Source organism: Chlamydomonas reinhardtii, chromosome 13 (genome assembly GCF_000002595.2).
Source record: "Chlamydomonas reinhardtii strain CC-503 cw92 mt+ chromosome 13, whole genome shotgun sequence".
NCBI classification, from domain to species: domain Eukaryota; kingdom Viridiplantae; phylum Chlorophyta; class Chlorophyceae; order Chlamydomonadales; family Chlamydomonadaceae; genus Chlamydomonas; species Chlamydomonas reinhardtii.
Window position 1 is genome coordinate 3,792,871 of NC_057016.1, and position 12,001 is coordinate 3,804,871.

The 12,001-nt window shown below is 61.0% G+C and overlaps 1 protein-coding gene across 1 annotated transcript; it reads left to right on the forward strand.

Annotated features, from left to right (window-relative positions):
* The first annotated feature begins 1,363 nt into the window (after positions 1–1,363).
* CHLRE_13g589870v5 (uncharacterized protein) lies at positions 1,364–9,054 on the forward strand. The gene is made up of 17 exons (XM_043069738.1): positions 1,364–1,480; positions 1,572–1,695; positions 1,907–1,964; positions 2,179–2,230; positions 2,436–2,517; positions 3,016–3,124; positions 3,322–3,413; positions 3,706–3,826; positions 3,961–4,064; positions 4,503–4,584; positions 4,934–4,975; positions 5,350–5,410; positions 6,179–6,303; positions 6,543–6,574; positions 7,003–7,075; positions 7,223–7,352; positions 7,622–9,054. Exons 1-17 carry the CDS (start codon positions 1,450–1,452, stop codon positions 7,846–7,848), a joined length of 1,545 nt encoding a protein of 514 aa, XP_042917713.1. The 5' UTR covers positions 1,364–1,449; the 3' UTR covers positions 7,849–9,054.
* The last annotated feature ends 2,947 nt before the right edge of the window (positions 9,055–12,001 follow it).

The window sequence follows — 12,001 nt, forward strand, 5'->3', positions numbered from 1 at the left end:
GCAACCATCAATGATAGATGGCAACCGCCAACGCGTCGGTCCCAAGGTCAACGAACGGGAGGTTGGATGGTGCCCATTTATTTAGCCGGGCTGCCAGCCCCGTGTCCAGCCGGCGCACTAACGCCGGAGGCATGGGTCCAGTTGGCGGCCACATTGCTGGCGGGCGCCGCGTGCACATTTCACGCCCAGGATGCTAGGGCACTCAACATCGCGACCACAGGCCTGCTTCTGCCGCAGTGCCGCCCCGTTTCCACAGCTCAACATGGAACATGGTCTGCCCAACTGTCCATACATGGCATCATCCCGACCATCCCACCGATCGGGCTGCCAGTGCCAGCCAGTCCACAACCTTGCTGCTGACGCTGTGGGGGGCAACAGCCGTCAGGCTGAAGGCCAGCAGGACAGCCACGATGAGGCCAAGTGGGATAGACGACGGCCACCACCATCGGGATGTCTGCAGCTCGATGTCCGCCCACTGCTGGTGATTGGCGTTGACCCTCTCGGTGGCCTAGGCCAGCATCGCGGCCATGACTTTGGGGCCCAGCAGGTCCTGGTCCGTTTGACCAAGGTCTGCACAGGGGAGGAGGTAATGTACAATGAGTGCGCATGTCGAGGACTCCTAGGCACGCATAATACATGCACACGCACGCGCGCGCGCAAGTAAGCGCAGACGCACGCGCACGCGCAAGCAAGCGCACGAGCAAACACACAAGCACACACACGGGAAGGTAGGTGGGCCCATGCTTGCATGCTACATCCATGCTTGCGCGGCTGCACGTACGACAGGCAGGTAGGGCTTCGATTGCATGATGCGCTCTGGGGGGCTCAGCCCTAACCGACCCCGACAGGGATGCATCCACACTTGACCCCTCGGGAAGGGCGACTAGGTTGAGAACCAATGTGTGGCGGTGCCTCAGCTGTGTTTATAAGAGCTCGGGTAGGTCGGTAGGAGGCTGGGGAGAGGGGGCCCGGGTCAAAAAGGAATGGTGGGCGGAGCCGCGGGGATGGAGAAGGGAGCACCGATGTGTGTTAAAGAGCACAAGGAAAACATAGCCGGTATGTGTGTACGTATGTATGGGCCGTGGAGCGGGTGCCTGGAGCGGGTGCGTGGTCTGAATCCACCTAGAGGCTGGAGCAACCGCCCCCTCCGGAAACCATCGCAGGAAGCCATGGTCTGAACCATCGTAATGGCAGTGGGGTGAGGTCGTTCGACGTGTAGCTGTCTGCCCGCCCTCGTGTGATGCAGATTCACTTAGATGCCAATGCTTGCATAGTAGACTGCTATGTCTTTGCTGGCAGGCCCCTGACAGCCGGCATGCAGATGATATCAGATCCAACTTTAGGATGTTTCCGCCGCTGGGTACTTTGCGTGTATGCGTCTTTGGCTAGCATAGCGTACTGCAGTTGCTTTTCGGAGACGCGTTGACGCTTGCTGGCATACTGTAGAAAATGTTAGCGCAGCGAAGAGCGCTTGCCGCAGGTGATCGCTCGCCTCCTGCACTGCAGCTCCAAACGTATCAAGAATTTATACATCCAGCTGACTCGCGGAAATCCGGTTGACTCGTGCGCAGGCCGGCTCCGCGACGGCCCCTGCCACCGTGCCTCAGTCCGTCGCTTTCTCGCGGTCACCCGCGCGGTGGGCCACTCGACGCACGCCGTGCATGGATCGCGCCTTGACGGCCTTAGCACCACCTCGTAAGTCCTGAGCACGTTCCAGCTCTTGCACGGTCTACAGTGCTCGGCAACAAGGGATGTCGGATGGGTGATGCGGCAGGGACCTGCGCTCTAGCCGTGGCCATGGCACGCCACGGCGCGACACATGCGTGAGGCACCTTACAATACCCCTTTCCCCCCGATTTGGTTCGCTGCACTGCTGTGCTGTGTGGGATATGACCTTGGGCTTCAGGCCCTCGGAGCCATGGTCGCTGGCAGTGCTCGGGGACCTGCACCTGGCGCCGGAGCAGGTGCGCGTGTGGTGTGTGTGCGTGTGATTTTATACCCACAAAATACATCCCGCACAGTATGTGCATGTGTGCGTGCGTGTGTGTGTGTGTGCGTGTGTGTGTGTGTGTGTGCGTGTTTGTGCATGGGCGCGTGGATGATGAGGGGGCGCATCGTCTAACTCCTGGTCCAGACTCTTGATATTAGTGTCCCTTTCTCTTCCCCTTGCCGTCTCAGATGAAGTTGTTTGACGCCGCTCGGGGGCATCTGTTATCAGCCATGGCGCCCGGTGGGTGTGCGGGTGGGTGGGTGGGTGGGTGGGTGCGCAAGTTGGCACATGTGCTGGGCACCGTTGCCGTTTGCCGGACCAAGGCCGGCGTGTGTGATGTGAGATACGGGATATGGGATTACACTTGTGTGTGACGTACATTTTAGCCTCCTGTAATGGCTGCCGTACCCGCCGCATGGCTATGATGTACCTGCTGCTTCCGCAGGTGGCGGGCGGGTGGTGCAGCTGGGGGATCTGGGCCACGGCAAGCATGGGTCCGGCAGCCGCAAGTGCTTCGAGTTCGCCAAGTGAGTGAGGCGAGACTGCGTGCGGGGGGGGCGGGACCCATTTGCGTGGGCGCACCAGCCTGGCAGGCAGCGTTGGCAGCTGCATTGCATTGGCAGAGATGCATTTGCAGCAGTGGCAGTTGCGATATGCTCAATGTCGCGCGACCGCCGAGGCGCCCCAGTCCCGTAGGGGTGTGGGGTACCGGGGAGTTGTGAACTGTGCTAGAGGTGCAAGGAAGGCGTGGGAATGAGTTGCAAGGGAAGGCACGCTTGCTTGGAGCGTGGCGTGTGTGTATACCGTGGTCACGCCTTGTACTGGTGGCCCCAGTCCCAAGGTCTGTGACTCGCTCCCCCATATAGGGGTGGACATGTAGCCATCGACTGCAATTCGGTACTACTCGGACGATGGCTACATGTCCACCCCTATATGGGGGAGCGGTACTACTCGGACGGTCCTTCCTGATGCTCTATCTCGGCCCAGTTTCCAGCTGTGCATAGCTGACAACCCCCTGCTGACAGGCGGTACATGGACGGCTTCGGGCTGCCGTACGGCATGATCCTTGGCAATCACGACCTGGAGGGGGACGAGTTCGAGACGGACGGCGAGAACCTGGCGGCATGGAAGGAGGTGGGAAGGGCGTGTGCGTGTGCGTGTGCGTGTGCGTGTGCGTGTGCGCGTGCGCGTCGCACCAAGCGAATACGGCTAGGCACACATGTTGCCGCATGGATGTGTGGCACGGGTACACGTGCAGCGTGAACCCGGTCACCGGCCGTGGGGCACCAGCAACCAACCCGTCCTCTCACACGCCACCTGCTCCTCATCAGGTTTTTGGCCAGCCGCATTTTTGGAGCGCTGATCTGGGTCGGGCCAGGATTGTGGGACTGAGCACTGAGCGCTACCGCTCCAATATCAACTGGTGGGTGCCTTGCGACTGGCTTGGCGCTTGTCGCAGTGACGCCTTTGCAAGGAATGAGCAGGGGTGGATGGCGACAGCTGCTTACGTGTGCGTGCTCGCTTGACGTTCACTTCAAGACCCAGAACGGTATCCGAAGCCGGCGCTTTGGCATTCACATCCTGCACCCGTTCCCCACCCATCCACACCTCCACCCATGCACGCCCCACCCTCCACCTCTCCCTCCACCTCCCTCCACCTCCCTCCACCTCCCTCCACCTCCCTCCACCTCCCTCCACCCCCCTCCTACCCCCAGCCACCACGAGGTGTTTATCCCGCCGCACCAGCTGCAGTGGCTGGAGGGGCAGCTGGCGGCGCACCCGCACACGCCCTTCATCGTGGTCACACACGCACCGCCGATGGGCTGCGGACTCAAGGTGGGTGCGGCGTGCGGCGCGGTGCGGGCTATGTAGTTTAGAGTGGGTTCGAAGGAGAGAAGCATTGCATACATGAACCCTAACACACATACACACGCATCATAACACAAATTGCACACCTTTCAACATTAAAGGTGATCCAGGAGATACACATCAAGAACCGTGTGGCGTGGCTCAACCACTCGGACGCCAACCCGCACGCTTTCATCGACCTGGTCAACAAGTACAAGAATATCAAGTATGATATGCAGGGATGGCGTTGGGGGCAGTAGCAGGCGTGCCCAGCTCTGGGGAATGGCGGGCGTAGAGGGTATGGGTGGCGTGAATGGCATGGCATGGAGGTCTGGCATATGAGCAGGAGGTGAGGGGAATGCGGGGGTGTGCGCAGGTGCTGAGCGCAGGGAAGCAACCGATAATTGCAGCCAGATAAGGCATGCCCTTGGATAACTGAACCCAACGACCGGCACACGCCATCTCATGGTCAACGCCACACCGTCACCGACACGCACCCTCGCGTGCTCCTGACCATGAGCTCCTAACACACCCTACCTTTCCCCCCCTGGGCGCCGGACGCTGGACTCCGCGGACATCGGTAACGACGACTACTGTTTACCTTTGTACCTGGCTACGACGTCACTGCGTAAAGTTAATGCATGTAACCGCCCCCCCCCTTCAGGCTGTGGTTCAGCGGCCACTTCCACTTGTCCCACAACTACCCCGACTCCATCTCCAGCGTGGGCGGCACCTCCTTCGTGCAGGTGCGCGTGCAGAACTGCTCACGTGTGTGGACTTGTGTGTGCGTGACGCGGTGTGTTTATGGTTGTGTGAAGGAGAGGTTGGTTGGCCGGCGGACTGGAGAGGGTTGCATGCGCGGCACTTGCGCATGCTCGTGCTCCATGTTGTGCAGCCTCGTGCTCGTGCAGTCTCTTCCTTCCTTCCCTCCCCCTCCCTGGTCTGCGCTGCGTTCCCCTAAGGCGGCGTTCCATAGCAACAACTGCATGCTGTGCTCCGTTATCCTTACAGTAAAAGGACTAGAAGGACTCGCTAGCAGATGAGACACCACCATTTCCGCAACACGGCACTACACTGCCCACGGCGATGGCGCAGGTTGGAGTGATCGGCGAGTGCAACCGCGATGGCAACCGCCAGGTCCGTACCGTACTTCCGACGTGCGTGCGCACATGCTCTTCGGCTGTGTACGGGTATGCATGATGTGCACCCTGCGTGTATGACAGACCGCCTCCTCCACCATCCAGCACCGGCTGGTGCTCGGGCGCATTCAGTCCGCGCACCCGGCTCCGCACGGCTGGCCCACTCACCTTTACAGTACCGCCGCGCACGCACCTCGCTCTGCTCACGCACCCCTGCACACGTGCCCCTGCACACGTGCCCCTGCACACGTGCCCCTGCACACGTGCCCCTGCACACGTGCCCCTGCACACGTGCCCCTGCACACGCGCCCCTGCACACGCGCCCCTGCACACGCGCCCCTGCTCACGCACCCTTGCACACACGCCCTGCAGTCGCGGCTGCTGCGAGGCGACAGCGATGGCTACCAGTTGTACACCGTTGACCATGACACAGGTGTGCGTGTGTGTGGGGTGGGGGTTACATGCATGACTAGTTAAGGAAGTGGTAGATGGGGGCGGGGGGGGGGGGGGCGGGTTGCAAGGATGTTTGGAAAAGCGGTACAAGATGCATGGGGGAAGGCGGGGGGCCGCAGTTTCCGAGATGTTATGGGGTAGGGAAAGGGGTGGGCGTGCGGCCTGCATGTGCCCGTGCGCGCGGTATGAAGGCGCTCCTCCCTGGCACCGGGCAGGGTCACCAGCTCCCCGTGCGCGTTTCCCGCATCCCCACAATTTTCCCAGCTCCTCTCACGCGCTCCCTTGCGCGTGCCTGCGTGTATGTGCCCTGACCTGACCTGCACCCCCTCCCCTGCCCTGTCGTGAGCCTTCCTCTCATGTTTGTGTTTGAAGAAGGGTGAATCCCCACACGCACACGCGCGCTGCGCTTTGCCAAAACTGCTATGCTTTCCTACCACACGCGCGCGCCACCCCTCCCCCCACCCCTGCCCCCAATAATGCACGCAACGCCTCCACCGATCTCCTTGGAATTGGAACAAACTACCTCCCCCCTCAAAACACACACACACACACACGAATGCACGCAATTCACACACACACACACACACACACACTAAAACGTAATGTTTTCCTTGTGCTCTTTAACACACTAAAACACACACACACACACACACACACATAAACCAGCACACACCAAAACACACCAACACACAAACGTACACACACACACACACACACACACACACTTACACACGCTCTTGCCCAGCAGGCGGCCTGCGACTGGACCTGGCGGCCCGCTGGGTCGACCCCGGGGCGCCCACGCCGCTCATCCCGGAGGAGGAGCTGGTGTGCGACCCCGACAGCGGCTGGCTGTGCTCCCAGATGGACTGCAAGGTGAGGGTGGGGGGTGGGGGCGAGTGTGTACGTGTGTATGCCTGTGTGTGTCTGTCTGTGTAATGTCAGTACGGTGTGTGTGTGTGTGTGTCTGTTTGGCGCATGGATGGACGGGCGACCGCAAGGTCACGGCTTTCGGCATCTCTCTCCCCTACGCCTCCCCGTGTCCTCAAGCCTCCAACCCCTTGCGGCTTGCGCCCCCGTCTTGGCGGCCCCCTGCACGGCCCTCGCTGCGGCAGGTCGGCGACAACAGCAGCGGCTTCGTGACATGGTGGGTGGCGGCGATGGCGCGGTGGCTGGTAATGAGGTGGTGGGAGACTGCGGGCGCTACGCCGATGCACTGCAGCGACATCCAGTGCCGTGTGCATGGCGCTGCTCTACCTACTTGCACCACCCCGCCAGACCGCGCCGCGCTGCACCGCACAACGCAAGAGTGCACCGCAACGCTCTGCACAGAGGGCGTGTGCAACGCACCCCCTCCCCCCCCCACACACACACCAACACCACCAAATGCTACTGCTGCGACCTCGGCGCAGTGCCGGTCACGGCCGGGGATCTGCCAACCCGAGGATCCCGCCGCCCGCCGCTCCCGCTTCTGCTGTGTTGATTGCCATAGTCGGCGTGCCGCCTGCTGCCGTGCTGTCGCAGTGCCTACCGCCGCCCCTGACCCTGACCCTGCCGTCACGTGACTCCGCACAGGTACGCGGTGGGCCACCAGACCATTCTGGCCCGCCACACCAACGACCTGTTGATTGAGTACGACATGGCGACGGTAAGTTAGTCAGTTAGCTACAGTTGCCGGTCGGTCTTGCATGATGCCAAGAATGGTTACGCGCATGCGTATGCCATCGTCGCCTTCCATGCATCTCCTTGCCCTTGCTTATCCAAAGCCTTCCATGTGTGGCGGCTACCACGCCAGGCGGCGCCCATTGGTCTGGTCACCAAGGTGCCGGAGAGCTGCCGGATTGAGTTGGTCCGGTCTGACGGGAGCTCGGCGGCGGCAGAGGACGGATCCGACGTGGCGGAGTTGCGGGTGTACGAGGCCAGCGGTGAGTGGCAGCAGCAGGGCGCGTGAACATGTACTTTGTAAGTGTGCGTGTCGGGGCATGTGTGATTTTAAGCGGGTTCTGGTCTTTCATGCCTTCCAGGCTGGCTACTGGCCACATGCACGTCCCTGGCCGATGCGTTGAGCCCGCACGCGAGTAACCACACATGGGTGTACGCCTGCAACACGCCCATGCTAATGTCAAGCGCCTGCAAGCACCCCCACCCAAGCCCCCACCACCAACACCATCACCGCCAACACTCTCGCTCTCAGGTGTGCTGCGTGAGGTCGTGGGACGTAACCCTTCCGGCTCATTCTACAAGATCTACAAACCCAATCAGTGGGCCGAGCGGCGGCAGAAGAAGATGGAGAAGGCGGCGGCTGTGACCGCACCAGCGGCAGCGGCGGCTGGGGGAGTGGCGGCGGCGGTGGTAGCGGCGGCGGTGGCCGAGGCGGAGGCTAAGGAGCCGGTGGCAGTGCTGGGCTCAATGGTGGACTAGTGCGAAACAGCAGTCAACAGTAGGCGGCAAGGGCTGAGTAGTACTTGTGGGGCTGGCCTGGTGAAGCAAATGCACGTTGCCCGGGTTCGGTATGTCACGAAGCACAGCGGAAGGCCGCACGGAATGAACATGCGAAGACCGTGTATGTGGTGCGGTGCGCCCCCCAGGCATGCTGTGTTAGTTATGAAAGCGCAAGGGGTAATGCTGATGCGGTGTGTAGCTGTGTAACGAACCAGAGGTCCAAAAGTGCATGCTCGTTGCAAGCTGGCGGGGTGGAGTGTGTGGGCGTGTGTGTGGGTGTGCGTGTGTGTGGGTGTGGGTGTGGGTGTGGGTGTGTGGGGGGGGGGCGTTTGCCCGTGCCCAACGAAATGGACGGTAGACTGTAGACCGCAGGCGTCGCGCCGCACCGATAATGCCACCCAGGCTCGGCCAACAATCATCTCTTGAGGCGAGCAAAGCAGTGCGCTATACACATTTATGTTCTACCCACCTTCGGAGCATGCAGGAGGTGAACCCGGGCGCCCAGGAACCGCGAGCGCCAGGGCCAGGGCAGCAGGGCCAGGGATGGATGGCGGGACGTGTAAACGGGTATAAAGGGTTGGGACATGAGAGACGGTTAAGAGAAGGGAGCGCCCGTGCCGAGGGGTACCAGGAAACCGCCGAATACAGACGACTGAGCAGAAGGCAGCGTGCGGGCGGGCCGCCAACGGCTCCCCACTCCGCTGCCATTCCAGGTGCCTGCAGTGCGGGCGTCCGGTGCAATGCTCGTATCTTCCATCTACATTGTAGAAATCCGCCCCAACTCCGCCGCGGAGAAATGTTTGAGGGTTTGGGGCCGCGCATCTACGGGAGTGTAGGCGTTTTGGCGCGGATTTGGCGGTATCTTAGACGTTTTGGGGCGAGGGGCGTTGGTGGCTTGCCCACTAAGGAAACTTCTCCGGTCGTAGATGCTGTGGGAAGGGGCATCTACGTTATGCAGACGCCGTGGGCCTGAAGGCATCTACAAGTTACCGGCACTGGTCCGGCGATGGGCCCAGGCCGTTACCGGTGTCCGAGTTGCGAGCTTGAAAGCGGAAGGGGGTTACGGCTACCATGATGCATGGGGGGAGGGCGGTTTCCCTTCGGGCCGGAGGTGGTTCCCCCCTGACCCGGGTGCTGGGCGCCCTTGCTTGGTCGGACTGTCCCTTCGTGTAATGTCGCATGAATGATGGGAACTTAGCCCCTGCGCCCAGCTATCAGTGCCGACTGATCGTGGCCTGCATCGACGTTTGTTGTAGTCGATATCAGGGGGGGGGGGGCTCTCCTGGTCGATATGCATTTTAGCGAGCGGGTCCCGCCCCCCCCTCGCCGCCCCCCCCTCAAGCGGGGGGAGGGGACACCCCTCCCCCCCTGCACCCCCCTCCCATACGATTCTCTTAGCCCGCCGCTGAGGCACGTCACTTAGGAAGCTGGGGGAGGGGGGTGCAGGGGGGAGGGTTTCCCTCCCCCCGCAGGCGTGTCGTGCAGCGCGCAGAAGGGGAGGGGGGTGCAGGGGGGAGGTTTCCCTCCCCCCACCAGCGAGGAGCGTAGAGGGGCTTCGCCGAGCTGGGTCGCCGAGCGTGCTAAAAGTTCACAGCACATCGCAACTGTGCATGACTTGGCTCACTGATTATATCAACGGATACAGCTGCTCGCACATATCGTGTAAGCTTTCATCCCAGCCGATCGGAACGAGCGCGCTCTGAAATTCTTGCAAGTGCGCGCTCTGGCAGGCCAGACTGTTTCGCTAATACATCGCACTGTAAGTTATAGCTGCGCGCATTCTCGAGGAAGCCAAGAAAGCGCAGTTACCGGCTTCGTTCATACGCTGCACTCGCTCTCGCGGCCTGGAAAGAAGATCACGTATACAGAAAGCTGCGAATAATCGATCATGCTAGTTGGTTCGAGCTGAATCGCGCTGTAGCGCAAACGCACCGGGTGCGTCACACTTTCCATGGCATATGTAGATAGCTGGGCTAATAACGGGTGACCACCAATTTTAGCAGGGAGAAAGGTGCGTGCGGTTTGGGCCCAGTCGAAGATGGCCCTGGCAATGCCGGTAGCTACATACAGTTGCACCTGACTCATGTGCACACGATGACGTGGCATTGTTTGCATGCTCCAGGCAAGGCTCCAGGGTCGGGCTTTGCGCGCGGCGTGCATCCCTGGGCTGCAGAAGCGAACGAATCTGGGGGTTAGCAATTAGCAGGTAGCTAGGTAATGCGAAATGAGGTGACGCACTGACGCGGCTTGACCATGTTGCCTTGGGTAGCGAGAAAGAGAAAAGCGCGCTTGTAGCCTGCTGCAGCATGAGCCAGCAGGGCTGCAGCGGTGCCGGAGGTTGACAGCAGGGAGCAGTGTGCACATTCCACACGCCATTCACGCGTACCTTCCATGCATACCTTCCCTTGCAACTCATTCCCAAGCCTCCCCTTGAACCGCTAGCACAGCTAACATGCCCCTACGGGACCGGGGCGACCTCGACCCGCCTCGACTGTCTCGCGGCATTCAGGCGCATCGACAGGCATGCCTCGGCGAGTTGCAGAACATTCCAGCTTTATTTCTTACCCAGGGCTGTTTGCCGTCGACATAGTTTGCCTCAAGTTGTCCAGAACATCAGGGCTGGTCGCCTTGCTTTGGTGTGCGCCAGTATTGAGTGTGGTGCACGGGTGTTCCTGGGTGTTCATTCCACGGTGTTCCGCACAGGTGTTCCTGGGTGTTCCTGAGGGCGGCTTCGCGCGCGGCCTTCGCCCCCTTGGATCGCTGCACTCCGGGGCAGGGCTTGCATCTTCGGGGAGCGGCAAGAGGCGGGCCCCAATGTAGGCCCTCGGGCGAGAAAGATTGGGCAATTCCGGGGGTGCATTCTCGCCGCGTGGGGTCCATACGGTCCCCGAATCTCGCCAAGTACCCCTTCCCCAGACGCTAAAAACTATGCATTTTTGGGCCCCCGGATGCCGCACTATAACAACGGGAAACCGCGTCTGGGCGCGTCTGGGCCGCGTCTGACCTGTGAGACGCGGTGTCAGACGCGCCGAGACGCTGCGCGTTAAGGGGGAAACGCGGGGGAGACGCGGGGGAGACGCGATGGGGACGCAACCAGAAACAGTGAAGCGGGGCACCATTACAGATAGCGCGTTTCACTGATGCGTCTGCGAGACGCAATGGAACGCGAGTCGTGACGCGGTACAATTGCATGGAGAGCGCGTCTTAGCTAAAGCGCTGAGACGCGCCGAGACGCGAGTTTCCCGTCGTTACAGTGTGAGCGAGAACGTGCGTGGTTAGGGCCGCCTTCTCGCCTGCGGCGGCGGCCGCCCCCTGGACGATGCAAGCCCTGCTCGCTCCGGGGGCTCAGCCCCATGAGCGACCCCTTTAAACGGAGCGCTGCAACAATGCACCTGCCAGAACACCGCTGGCTCAAGTGGCTCAACAGCAGCTCCCCTCTGCCTGTAGTACCGGCTGTACCGCACCCGTATCCGTACCCGCACGTCTGCTTGATTGACGAATGACGACACCAATTGGGTGAATAGTCATGCTCTGCACTCTGCTCACCACACTGCACCTGGCTGCTTATTTGCCTTTAGACCCCCGGCACTACTGTCCCCAATCGCACAACTGCCATACATGCTTTTTGCCGCGCCTGTCCCTCTGTCCGGCCGGGTGGGGGGTCGTGTCACACCGTACAGCTTGCCGTGTCGCACCGAGTCATCATGCATTACGTGGCCGCACACACACACACACACACACACACACACACACACACACACACACACACACACACACACACACACACACACACACACACACACACACACACACACACACACACACACACACACACACACACACACACACACACACACACACACACACACACACACGGGCTTTGGGATGCGTGTTAGGACATTAGATAGCTTGCTTGCTGCACGCCGCCCTCTTCCACCGCTGCCATTTCACATGTCCGTGACACTTCTGTGCTGCCGCCCAATGCCTTTCCATTCCCATGCTTATAGGTGAGCTCGACTACGACCAGCGGGCGGGAATACGGGAATTAGGCGTGCTGGGTAAACGTTGTTTAGCGCGCCCAGGGTGCGGAGCATGGACGCATACAGGTGCATCGCGGGGTCAGGCCGAATGG

What these genes read in the sequence shown, in the direction of transcription:
- CHLRE_13g589870v5 (XM_043069738.1), top strand. Translation starts at nt 1,450, where the DNA reads ATGTTAGCGCAGCGAAGAGCGCTTGCCGCAG. An exon ending in GCGGCACCTCCTTCGTGCAG is followed by an intron (nt 4,585 to 4,933) that starts GTGCGCGTGCAG and finishes GCGATGGCGCAG; the next exon opens with GTTGGAGTGATCGGCGAGTG. An exon ending in ACCGCGATGGCAACCGCCAG is followed by an intron (nt 4,976 to 5,349) that starts GTCCGTACCGTA and finishes CACGCCCTGCAG; the next exon opens with TCGCGGCTGCTGCGAGGCGA.